We start from the raw sequence: 13,551 nt of genomic DNA, 5'->3' as shown, positions 1-13,551 counted from the left end.
AGCAAAATATATTTCTAATTAAATTTTACCCAAATTAAGATTGTTTATTTCATTTGATGTTAAACATAAAGTTACATAATGGGGTGTCTGTGTTGTATCCACCACAGGTACTTAAACCAATTTCTAGCGCCATAAGCCCTCAGACTTATCGTTAAGACATCGAGAGGCAGTTAAAATTGAACTTATGTAGTAATGTTGACTTCATTTGTTAAATTGCAGATAATTAAAAGTTATTCCTTTATAATATAACTTTGTACAAAAATAAAAACTTTAAGATATTTCAGAATTAGTAAAACAAAAACGTCAGTGTTAACAAAATAAAATAGCAATAATAATTAGTAAAACGAAGAGGTTGTATGAACCAGAACAAATTTATTTTGTCACAAAATAGCAAAAGATACGAACCTACAATAAATATACAAACATTAATACCAATAATAACATGTGCAGATACATCGTTTTAGGTTACTCTAAGTGAAGTATTTCACCTCAAATGAAATTACTACTTCATATAGTCGAAATGGTTTCCCATATGCTAGACATAATTTCATAGAAACAAAATGCTCAGTTTGGATTGAAAATGAAATGAATCAAAATATGAATTTTTATTACATCTCATAACTTAAAAGTTTTCTTTTGTTTGCAGTTAAGCACAAAGCTACACAAGTGCCTTAGTGTACTATGGAAACCACAGGTGTCGAAATCCCGTTTTAGCGTTATAAGCCTTCAGACTTACCATTGTACCAGCGTGGCATATGGCTTATAGTAAACAAAAAACTGATTTCAAAAAGTTAAAGAAAAAACGTACTGATGATCGTTTTCTAAAAATGGAATTTTCAAAACAACTTTTTTTTTAAAGATTTTGTTCTGGTTGAAACTAAATATATTTATTATATTAGTTATCATAAAAATCTGTATATTAAAGTAATAAGTTAGTCGCACAGTCAGTCATACGAACTTTTGGTTGAAACTGTAAATTCACGGCTTTATGCCGAATTATTGAAACAAGCATTAAAGATTTCTGTAAAACTACAAACCTTAATAACACACACGAACATGTATATGTTAAATACGTATGTATATATGTGTGTGTGTGTATATACTGTTAATTGATATGTTAACAATATTGTTTTATGGAAGACTAACACCGTCTAGTGGTGAAGCAGTTCCCGTATAACTTGCTTCATAGAACACCAAGCCCAATAAGAAATAGTTGATATGTTAACCTATGTTGTAACTGATAAAATATTACGCACAAACAAACATAGAACATTTGACTTTCCATAAAGTATTACTATCACTCAACACTTTACAAGACGCTTATCAACATATGATTCGCGGGTTAAACAGCTTGAACTCCATTGTTTAGACTATCAAATAAGCTCCTAACCCAGAATTTATGATTAAAGGTTAAAATAAATCTTCTATGCTAAATAACTTTGAAAGTGAAATAAAACCATCCCAAAGCACATGATTCGTTAACATGTTATATTTTAATTTTACTTGTTGGCTCGTTTGTTTATATCAATCGTGTCTGTCTATCGTGGCAAAAATATAAATAGATAAAAATTGTTATATTAGCCAATGTCATCAAGAGACATAATGTAAATAAACTACCAAATGTATCTGATGAAATTAACGTAGTAGCACGATAACTTTTAAATAAGGCTTCACAACTACACTCAAAATCTCTCTCTTTGTACGTCGTGCATTACCTTATTTTGTTTTTCAAAGCAGAGAATGATGTAAATTAAGCTTTGTAAGAAGGCCATAATAATTAGCAAGCCATAAAACTGTTTCATAGCATATAACAAAAGGATTTAAAGGTGTATGATTTATGATTAAAATAGTTCAAAGACTGTTTCTATCTACAAGTAAAGAACGGGAGGGCACGCATACAAAACAATATATATCAAAAGCAACGATATGCAAAACAGAGGGGGGAAAGGAAGACGCAAATCATCACATAAACACGAACTGAGTAAGTAAATAATAAATTAACTAATAGTTCTACAGAGATTTCTGTGGTTATTTCCATGCAATCAATGGTGGTCGGCAATGGGTTGTAATGAGGGCTTGCCCAACATAATGGGTTTACAACACCCTTTGAAAAAAAACAAGGGAACTTAGTATTTGAAATTTTTATTTCCATTTCAAAGCACGTGCATATTTCTACTTATGGTTTGCATGTGACTCGAGACAAAGCACTAATCAATTTCACTGCTGTAGAAAATGTGATTCCTGTAAACTATCCAACGAAACAGTTCGTGAAGGAAAAGTGTGCCAATTCTGTTCGTGGCATGTCCCAGAGAATAAACAGTTAGGTGTCAAAAACTCACGTACAATAAAACTCTCAGCAGTCAGACGCGCTATCAGCTATAAGAAGTTTTAACAATAAACTAACAGTAAGAGCCTAACACTTGAGAAAGACTTCTGACCTTAAACTTTGATTTGTATATTTATGATTCGTAGTTTGAGCCACATGAGCATTGTTTATCCATGACATTTCATTAGCCTAAGTATGTTTAGCTAAAGGGAAGCAGGCTAAAGGTTAACGTTGAAAAATGCTTAAAAACTTCTAACTTTGACTTAAATCTCTGATATCTCCTAATTAACGCCCTATCTGAATATAGCAATATATATATAGTAATTTAATAACGTCCAAATATAAAATAATAAATTGGAATCGCAATATATATATACACACATATACTGTGTATACAAACACCAATTATAACGTTGCGTCAAAACACATACACAGAAAACTATACACATCATATATTATGTATGACTTTACTAGTCAGAATAAAGTACGCTCATGTAATAACTTACATCAAATACGCGTAATGTAACAAGTAACGCTTAATTAACACCAAACGTATACGTGATTTGATATCTACGTTTTACCTCCCACTGCCTGTCGAGTAACACATGACGTTAATCACTTAGGATAAACTAAACATCATGGCTTGTCCAGTGTTCCAATTTTTAAAATTAAATACACTTTCTGTGATATGTGACGTTTCAAAATTCACAATAAACTGTATTTGATGTGATATTTCACTTAAAATAAACTACACTTCGTAGATTACATGTCGTTCAATGGTAAAATAATTTATAATCCCCTGAGTTATACTGTGATAGTAAACTGCACTTCATGGGGCATGTGATGTTTCAGTGTTCACAATAATCTGCGCATGCTGTAATAGTGACATTTCGCTGTTTGCAATAGACTACATGTATTGTGATATGTGACGTTTCACTTGCTCACAAAACCATATGTAATATAATATGTGATATTTATCTGATGTTTCACTACTCAGAATAAATTACGTTCTAACAATAAACAACACATCATGGAATATGTGACGTTTTATGTTCACAATAAGCAACACTTCATGAGCTATGAAATGACTGTGGTAACAATAATATATACGTCGTGAGTTAGAACGTGTACATTTTCATAATACAGTACACAATTATTGTTAATATAGCGTTTCACTGTTTACAACAAACTAGACATTAGCGGTTCAGCATCGTTTCGTTACTGACAGAGTAGCAAAACACATACAGAATGAGCTAAAAAATCGGGTTATACAGAGAGTTTATGAGCTATTTGGGTTAAATATCAGTATAGTATATGAAACTTTCCTGTTTCAATGAAATCACAATATTCATGTACCTATTCATCTAAATATTATATATTGAAACACAGATATGAAGTAATATGCAAAATTTTGTAAAGGTGTACAAATACATATCGTATATATTATCTAAAAGACGTTTCCTTCAGTTTAAGTACAGTCTCTATGAACAAACAAATTAGTTCCATCGTTGAAACTTGGGCGCCATCTAATAGCTAAAAAGTGAAGCTTTAAGTGTTATCCAAATATATCCATTGGCTACAATCCTACGGAAAGTGAAACACCATTCTATAAACAGGTTTCTATTTCATTTACGGGCTTCCTACATTATTTTGCCAAAAGTTATCCACGTCTCCCCTACAAAATCAATTTGTCTTTTTGGTAACAGTTCAAACTGCTGTTGTTGTAGCCATGCTGCCCTCTCGTAGTTTTCTTTCTATTATTTCAGTCTGGATATCAATATCTGGTCGGAACAGCTTCTTACAACGCTGGAAAGGCAAATAAAAGTCATCAATAAACACAGCTCACGATTATTTAAAAACCACTACCGAGTAAATAATACATACATAATAAAAAAACAGTACGAATTACTGACACGAAACATTTCCCAGAGAATGTCCTCTTGAGTAATCGAGGCAAGGTGTGGCTTAGTGGTTATTGTGTTGGGCTGCAGATCGAAAGGTCCAAGATTCAATATGCGATATGCCACTTAATATGAACCACACTTTCCACTATGGGCGCGGTATAAGTGGCAGTGAACCTTTTATACGGTTCAAATAGTCAGACCAAACCCCTGTAGGGGCGGGTGCTATTGATTGGCTCCTCTCCTTCTTGTCAATAGCTCAAACTTAGTGCTATTTAAACTGAAAATTACAATTCCATTCCCTAAGTCAGCGATATATCATGCAGTCTCCAATGATAATTAAACTAAGAAAATTTGCACCTATCCAGTCTCTAGGTTGTTAATAACGAGAATAAAAATTAGCAGGTTGTTCTTTTTTCGTTTATTATCACCTTTAAAGTGCAGGGGGTGGCCATAGTGATTAATGTATCGGGCTGCATATTGATATATTCAACGTTCGAGAAGTAATACTGCTGAATACTCTCTGAATTTTTGGGCGCATTATAAAAATGGCAGTCAATCTTATTTATGTCGTATTAATAAAAGGTTTTAACTGTGTAATATATTACAATCATAATTTTATTTTTCGATATAATTATTTCTTTGAATGTTTACAAACAATTAGTTAGTCATCTTGATGGTATTTCTTATGCACACACTTTAACACTTTCATAGTAAAATGCTTCCAGCTAGGCCTAGCACTCGTGTTTTGTTTACCCAATGGTTTGCTGGATGCATTAGGTAGTTTAACATACTATAGTTATCTAAAGACTGCACTTTCGAGTGCTTCCAATAATCTTTAACACAGCTATATCTTGCATATAGACATGTTGAAAATACCAATGCCGATCACATTGATAGTAAAACGAAGTGTGCTAGGCCAACATACGTTAGGCTTAAACCTAAGTACAAATTTAACTTAAGTTCCAAGTGATCGAGAACAAACAAGAGAAACACAAATACGCTATAAAAGAACATAAAAACCCATATGATGAAGAAGAAATTTCTTGAATCCTAATACAAACTAGTTGCAAAACCTATAAGAAGAATACGCTTACAGAGAACCCTCTAATGCATATGCGCTTTAGAAAGATGCATCAATGCCTCAGAATGTGAGCAAAATCAAATGTAAGATGAAACCAACAGTGTAGTCCATACAATAAAACTTGAGTTATCTATGGGTTATGTGCGCTCTGCCCACCTCAAGAATCTAATACCAAATTATGGTGTAATAAGCCCTCAAGCTTATCGTTGACCCACCGGAAGGCTTTTAGTTGTAAGGGTTAAATACCAAAGTTTCCAACAAGTTATTTTTTTGTTTCTGACATTAAGTAATTGAAGTGTTGCCTACATTTTAAAACAAATTCATTAATGAACCTTTATATAAAACTAACAACTTTTGTCTGTGTCAAGAGTAACTTAAAATTTTATTCGTGTATTTAGTGGTATACATAAAATTTACGAATATTAATAAGTTTTTAAGGTTATTGTTATAATGGCAAATGGGGGAGATGGCTTTAACAATTTTATGAACCCTTACTTTAATTGTCAAACATAGCTGTTCGTTGTAAAAATGTATATTGTTAGTATTAGCCTTAGTTTATATATACCCATATTAGTATTTGTATTAGTTTATGTGTACCCATATTAGTATTTGTATTAGTTTATGTGTACCCATGTTAGTATTTGTATTAGTTTATGTGTACCCATATTAGTATTTGTATTAGTTTATGTGTACCCATGTTAGTATTTGTATTAGTTTATGTGTACCCATATTAGTATTAGTGTCAGTTTTTGTATTAGTTAACACGAAACACATTTATTGGTTTCTAAAGTTTTGTATTTTAAGGTTACAAAAAGAATCATCACCAGTGAGATGCTTTTACCAATACAGAAATATGTCAATTTTACTGTAAACCATATTACTCACCTCTTTGAAGGTTCCCGGAGTTACAATAATTTTATAACTTGCGTATCCTGGAATACATAACATTGTGGATAAGGCTAACATCCAACCAATCATCTGGCCCCACCAAGGATACACGTATCCAATGTAATCCAAAGGTTTATACTGTACTAAGCTGAACAAAAACACGCCCTGCACAAACAGGGAATAAATAATTTGTTGACCGAGTAAATGACTTTAGATAACATAATGCATTGACATATTATTCGGTAATTATTATTAATATAATTATTTTATTTCTTTCATATATATTCTCTTATTTATGTCGTATTAATAAAAGGTCTTAACTGCGTAATATATTACAACTCTAATTTCATATTTCGATATAATTATTTCGTTGAATGTTTACAAACAATTAGTTAGTCATCTTGATGGTATTTCATATGCACACACTTTAACATTTTCATAATAAAAATGCTGAAAAGCTTCTAGCTTGGCCTAGCACTCGTGTTTTGTTTACCCAATAGTTTGCCAGATGGCATGCATCAGGTAACGTACCATACAATAGTTATCTTAAGACTGCATTTTCGAGTTTTTCCAATAATCTTCAACACAACTATACCTTGCATAATTAAGTAATAGTCATAGCCTTGTAATTATACCGTTTTGTAAGACTAAAATATACATAGATATTAATTATATTTACCCTTACAAACTAGCGAAGAACTCAACAGTCATAACAGCTTCAACGAACTTAAGTTATAAGGTTAAGTTGACTCAAAGATCAGTGGTTAACATAAAACACAGCATGAGTTACATTGATGTTTTACTTACCCCCACAGATTGCTAGAGTAAAGAATACCCTGCACAGAAACCACCACAAGCACAAGTAACATTCAATCATTTCTTTCAGATCATTGAAGAAATTATTTACACCTAAATAAACATGAGTTATATTGATGTTGTACTTACCCCACAGATTGCTGGAGTAAAGAATACCCAGCACAGTTTCCACCACAAGCATGGGTAATATCCAATCATTCCTTTCAGATCATTGAAGAAATTATTTACTCCTAAGTAAACATCAAAACAGTGAAACGATTTCAGGTTTTCATGAATATATTTACTCCCCCCTTTTACTGCAAATATTAATCTCACTTTCATAATGAATTACTTTTACTGCCTCCATAATAAATCAACAATCGTCATCGAGGCAAAGAGTTAACTACGAATATACATTGTAGCTACGATAACAAATTAAAAGCAACGTTCTCACGAAAATAAATTTAGAATGCCTCCCTTGATAATGAACAAATCACATCTCTTACATACAATGTTTTATTGTGTTCATTGTCACTTCACTTTAAATATATCAAAATAATGAAGCTTACCATATGACCACGAAATAGATACCACTTCGAAGAAAATAAGAAACAACAGAGAAAATCCACTGGCTGCGTAGTACTCGAAAAGTTGGAAAACATACATACCACCCTTGTAAAATAAAAACTTCGTGTTATAACCAACTCCATATCTCAGTTCAAACAACGTGAAAACCGATTAAAACGATATATATACACATATTCTGCTGGTGGTAGAAAAGCTCTTGTTACAAATGTTGTCTTCAATTTTGAGAAGGAATATCGATTAAGAACACAACACAATCTCTAAATTTAGTGCGAAAGTAATGAAGTACATAAATTAAACATAAAATAATGTTGCTGCTTTTATACTTGCGCATAAATAAGAAAAAATAATTAGGATATAAATACAACAAAAAGAAAAAAAAAACACTGAATAAAAAGACACTTTAAAAGCAATAAATGTCAGTCTTAAGAAAAGCTAATTCCAAAGATCCTCAAAATATGTCCCCAGTAACTCAGCGGTATGTCTACAGACTTATGACACTAAAAATCAGGTTTCGATACTCGTGATGAACAGAGCACAGATAGTCCATTGTGTGGCTTTGAAATTAGCAGCAACCAAACCAAACTAAACACAGAAATATTCTATATCTTAAACAGTTTCTTGGGCGTTTCAGTAATATGGACCCATCTTTTGTCTCTTCTTGTTCAAGTTCATCTGCTAACAAGAACCAACAACCGAGCGTATTTTAGTATGTTGAAGTTTGTTCATCGGAATATAACTGTTAATCCTCCAATAGAAACTTATAGCTATGTAACTCACATTGTCCACTCCTGATAATGTACATCGCCCCTCCCCACCTCCCAGTAACCTACATCGCCAATATTAGGTAACTCACATCGCCTGCATTAGGTAACCCACATCGTCTACACCGGGTAACACACGTCACTTACACTGGATAACCCACAACGTCTACACTTGGTAACACACACATTATCTACACTCAATAACACACATCACCTACACTAGATAACCCACACTGCCTACACTGGGTAACCCATATCGGCTACACTGGGTAATCCACATCATCTACACTGGGTAACCTATGTTGTCTACAATGGAGAAACCATATCGTCTACACTGGGTAACACACATCACTTACACTGGATAACCCACATCGTCTACACTTGGTAACACACATCATCTACACTAAGTAACACACATCATCTACACTAGATAACCCACACTGCCTACAATGGAGAAACCATATCGTCTACACTGGGTAACACACATCATCTCAACTAGGTAACCTATGTTGTCTACAATGAATAATCCACATCGTCTACTCTAGGTAACCCACATTGCTTACACTGGGTAACCCACATCATCTAAACTAGGTAACCTATGTTGTCTACACTGGATAACCCATATCGTCTACACTTCGTAATCCACATTGTCTACACTGGATAACCCACTTCTCTACACTAGATAACCCACGTCGTTTACTCTGGATAACCCATGTTGTCTACACTCAGTAACGCACATCATCTACACTGGGTAACCTATGTTGTCTACAATGGATAACCCACATCGTCTACACTGGGTAACTCACATCGGCTACATGAAGCGACTTTCATTACTACACTGGGTAACACACATCCTCTACATTGGTAACCCATATCGTCTGTACTCAGTAACGCATATCATCTACTCTGGGTAACCCGCATTACCTGCCCTATTACTGTTTACTCTTGATATACTACAGGTGATCTCTAAAACACAACGTTTTTCAATGTTTCAATTAATGAAAATAATAATGTAACATATAACATGTTGTTTTTATAATTACTTATCGAGTTATACTTACAACATTTATCGATAAGGCCGGATTTAGTAAAATAAAATGGTCATATGAAGCTTATCGTAATATCTCTAAATCATACACTATTTATGATAAAAAGTGTAATAAACCTAGTAAAATGAGAAAACATTTCCTTCCCGAGCTGCTTACCATTCCATCTTAGATTTACCAAAATAAAAATAGTTATAATAATAAAATAGTTGAAAACTTTCTGAACATTTTAGTAACTAAATTCATAGAATATTCTATAATTATTACATTGTTTTTATTAAAGTATGCAAGTTTTGGCTAACGATTATTTTGAATTACATGTATTTAAATGAGTAAAGTATTAATTAACAAGCAAAGAGTCTGTATTATATAATACATGATCAAGTCTTGTTGGCTATCGTAAGATTGAAGTGTTAGTATCCCAAAGGTTTACAATAACACTGTTCCTTGAATTGAAAGTGACAGTGAATGAACAACAACAATGTGAGGTTGATGTGGATTAAACACCTCTCACTGTGGGCAGGTTAGAAACTGTCAGTTTATAGGGGTTTTTGTTTGTTTTAAAGCAAACCACATTGGGCTATCTGCTGTGTCCACTGAGGGGAATCAAAGCTAATGTTTTAGCTTTGTAAGTATATAAACTTACCGCTGGCCCACCGCGGGACTAGGAGTCTTTGGTAGACAGACAATTCACTACTTAAACATGAATACATAGAAATATGTTGCTAGAACATGTAATGCTCAAGAAGTGGAAAAATTAATTATCTTCAGAACATGAGTATTGAAGTTTCGTTTCACATTATAATATTGCAGCAGAATTTTCTGTAACTTTTTGGTCTTGTTTAGTTGTAAAACGAAGAAATTTGGAAAGAAGGTTTCCAGGATGCCAGGAGATGTTGTAAAATTACCCTCTTCACCCTACTGTAAACAAAGAACACCGAGTTTGTTGATGGTCTGCAATAGTTGAGATGTCTAACATGCTGAGGTGGTGTAAAAATGGGCGTGAGGAACGCTTGTGACTAGGGGAAAACATTTTAATGTTTGTGCTAAATCAAGAGAACATCTTGCTTAAAGGTAATTAAAAATATAGTCCGTTTCAAGTCCACATTTCTATGAGCAGTGTGTCTCCCCCAGTGGCTCAGCGGTAAGTCTGCAAACTTACAATGTTAAAATTCTGAGTTCAATGCCTGTGGTGTACAGAGCACATATAGCCAATTGTGTAGCTTTGTGCTTAACAACCAAACAACCAATTATGTGTAGTGATGATTTGTCATGAATGTTGTGTTTCAAAAGAAATTTATAATAATTCGCTTCTAAATGTTGATAAGGAAGAATTACAGTTTGTTTGTTTCTAGTCAAGCAGAAAGCTACACCAAAGGTTATCTGTGTTGTGTCCACCACAAGTATCTAAACCCAGTTTTTATCATTATAAGCCTTCAGAGCTATCGCTGTGCCACTGTCATTGTTAAATGTATAGAAGTATCCTGGATAATCTATGTTGTTACTACGTTTCTTTGTTGTGTTTTCTCAAAGGACTTATGTGTAGTATTGATAAATATTTTAGTGACTGATTTACAAGTACAGTTGTTTGGTGAAGTGTCTGTACTGGAATGTATTTCAGTGAGCGTGGTTTCTAAAAGTGCCTTACATAAATAATTTAACTTTTATTGCTAAGATAACAAAAGTAGTTATCAAGGTACCTATGCGACACACCACTAGAGGGCGCCACACGTGTATCGACATCAGGCTTTAAGGAGAGGATAACATAAAAGAAATGGCACCAGAGGGCACGTTGCTAGGCCGCCATGACAGGCGGACATGACGCCATAGTCCCATAAAGTGGAACCACAATTATTATGAGATCATCATACATGTCTCAACATGTAATCAATGGACTACATTTAATTATGTTCTACAGTCGGTTTATGTATAAAACACAAATTCATTAGTTCTATATTTAATCACGCTTTTAATGTTTTTCGTGACCTTTTATATATAAATCACTTTTCAACCTAAACAGGATGCTTATTTAAATATCTAAATAACTTAACATGTAGCATACTGTTTCATTAGCTTGTCTTTATGCTATCCATATAACTGGATACTAAGAGTAGTGTTTCTATAAATGGAAGATGATGTGCTCATTGTCTCAATGTGTCAACAATTACTAGATTCAATTACATGTAAAACTAATATTGATTTAACACAATAAAAAGTTAACGATACAATATTTCATTTTAACACTTTTGTTCACCTAATCCAAGTAACACTTTCGTTTCTACAAACCCACAATTATATTTCCATATCTTTCATTTAAACTTATTAGTTCTGCAAATGAACATAAGGACCATTAATTATAAATCAAGTAATTATTTAAAGAATTTCGGTAACACGAATTATCTTTTCACTAAAAAATTATAGAATCCATACATACAAAACTGTAGGTACTATAAGCATCATAGTATATACAATTTACTGGATTAGCTTTTCTACAGATTATGTTCATTCCAACTCAGCATGTATTATTTTATATAGTTTTTAAATGACAGTGAACAGTTCTTGTACTTAAAAAAACGCATTATGTACACCAGTCAGTATCTTTAAATATTGTTAGGAATTACAAAAGTTGTCATGGCCAGCCTCCTCCTAACACGCATGCACACACACACGAACTTAGTTTATAAATGCAAAACAACCATACTTTACAACAATCAGTTTAGAATAGGCTGGTTCATTATTTTTTCTTCCATGTAGTAGAACTGAATCAGTCTGATTATTAGTGGTGAAAGGGACAGGATATTTATATTTGAAAAGTGACCCAGATTTGAATTAACTTTATACTGTTTGCTATAGAGAGATATTAAAATCAGGATATGTCTAAAATTGTAACCAAGCTTATCAACACTAATCAGAAACAGTTAACTCTGTCACCATTCGAGTACCTACAAATATAATTTGTTGTATGGTATAATGAAATCATAAATTTCCTACATTTCATATGTTGATTATTTAGTGACTTTTAAATTCAGGGACATACAAATACTCTAGTTAAATTATGGTGAATATTGAATTATGTAGAAAACATATAAATATGTAAAATTTGAACCATCTATTTTCAATATTAAGTATAATGTAAATACATAGAGAGCAATAATGCATTTTGAGTGTTTTTTTTCAACTTTTGTTTTCATAAAATGTTTCTCCATAAGGTCGTCACAATGTTAATGATCAAACTGAACTTTGAATTTTATCAGCCCCTCTCTTTTTAGTAAAAGGTCGGAATACCGTCAGCTGTGAGTCAATGAGGGTAAAGTGTCATTTGGTTATTGTATGTGTTGACCTTTCTATCGTTTGCTTTCATTGTAAATGACGTCAGATAGACAGAACATCTATACATTCAACTTTGTATTTCATACTTGACACCGTGGTTTTGAACACGTATGTGATGTGGTTACATCTCTACTGTACAAGAAAGTTCAGTTATATCTGTTCTCAAAGATTTATGAAAAAATGGTAAGAGTTGCTATTCTTTAATAGTGACCAAACACATTTATTAATGAGCAAATTGTTGTACTACAAAGTTTATTAACTAGATGTTAAAATTAAAAATAGTGAAACATGCATTATATGTATATAGTAAGCTTGAATGTTAAAATAGCTTCTTTTTCAGGACATTAGACATAAAATGTAAAACGTTATTGAGCGAAAATTGTAATATGTATGTTAAATCATCAAATCGTTCAATAGTTATAGGCGTTAGGTGTAACAAAATCTTTTCAGCAGTGCATTAAATGTGACAGTAACACTATCCAGATCTATAAACAGCAAAAAATGTATATCATGCAAGTTAAATGCACTGATTTTAAGTGTTACCATAATACTGTTTCAAATTATATGTTAGTTTTGAAATGTTTAACATGAGATAATTCAAATAAAAACTAGATTGCTTGTTATAGACTAGACTGTTACCATTCGTTCGAAAATGAAATCTCATACATTTAACATGTTGAAAAACTATTCTGAAGCTAATTATTTTAAAGTATGGTTGTTTTGTGTGTGTGTGTGTGTGTACGTGTGTTAAGACGAGGCTGGCCACGTGACCGTACCTTTGTCATTTCTAAACAATGTTTAACAATACTGACCGGAGTATATAATTACGTTT

General features: G+C 32.7%; 1 protein-coding gene across 1 annotated transcript in view; it reads right to left on the bottom strand.

Annotated features, from left to right (window-relative positions):
* Positions 1-365: 365 nt before the first annotated feature.
* LOC106461388 (sodium- and chloride-dependent GABA transporter 1-like) overlaps positions 366-13,551 on the bottom strand; it is a 102,503-nt gene continuing 89,317 nt past the window's right edge. The window contains exons 11-14 of the mRNA XM_013921204.2: positions 7,564-7,666; positions 7,145-7,245; positions 6,197-6,364; positions 366-4,132 (exon numbers count right to left, since the gene is read on the bottom strand). Of these exons, the coding sequence (XP_013776658.1) occupies positions 4,034-4,132; positions 6,197-6,364; positions 7,145-7,245; positions 7,564-7,666 (471 nt within the window). The 3' untranslated portion in view covers positions 366-4,033. The remainder of the gene's footprint in view (positions 4,133-6,196; positions 6,365-7,144; positions 7,246-7,563; positions 7,667-13,551) is intronic.

Source organism: Limulus polyphemus, unplaced genomic scaffold, assembly GCF_000517525.1.
Source record: "Limulus polyphemus unplaced genomic scaffold, Limulus_polyphemus-2.1.2 Scaffold949, whole genome shotgun sequence".
Lineage (NCBI taxonomy): Eukaryota > Metazoa > Arthropoda > Merostomata > Xiphosura > Limulidae > Limulus > Limulus polyphemus.
The sequence above is the reverse complement of the archived record's forward strand: the minus strand, read 5'-3'. Positions and strand labels throughout refer to the sequence as shown.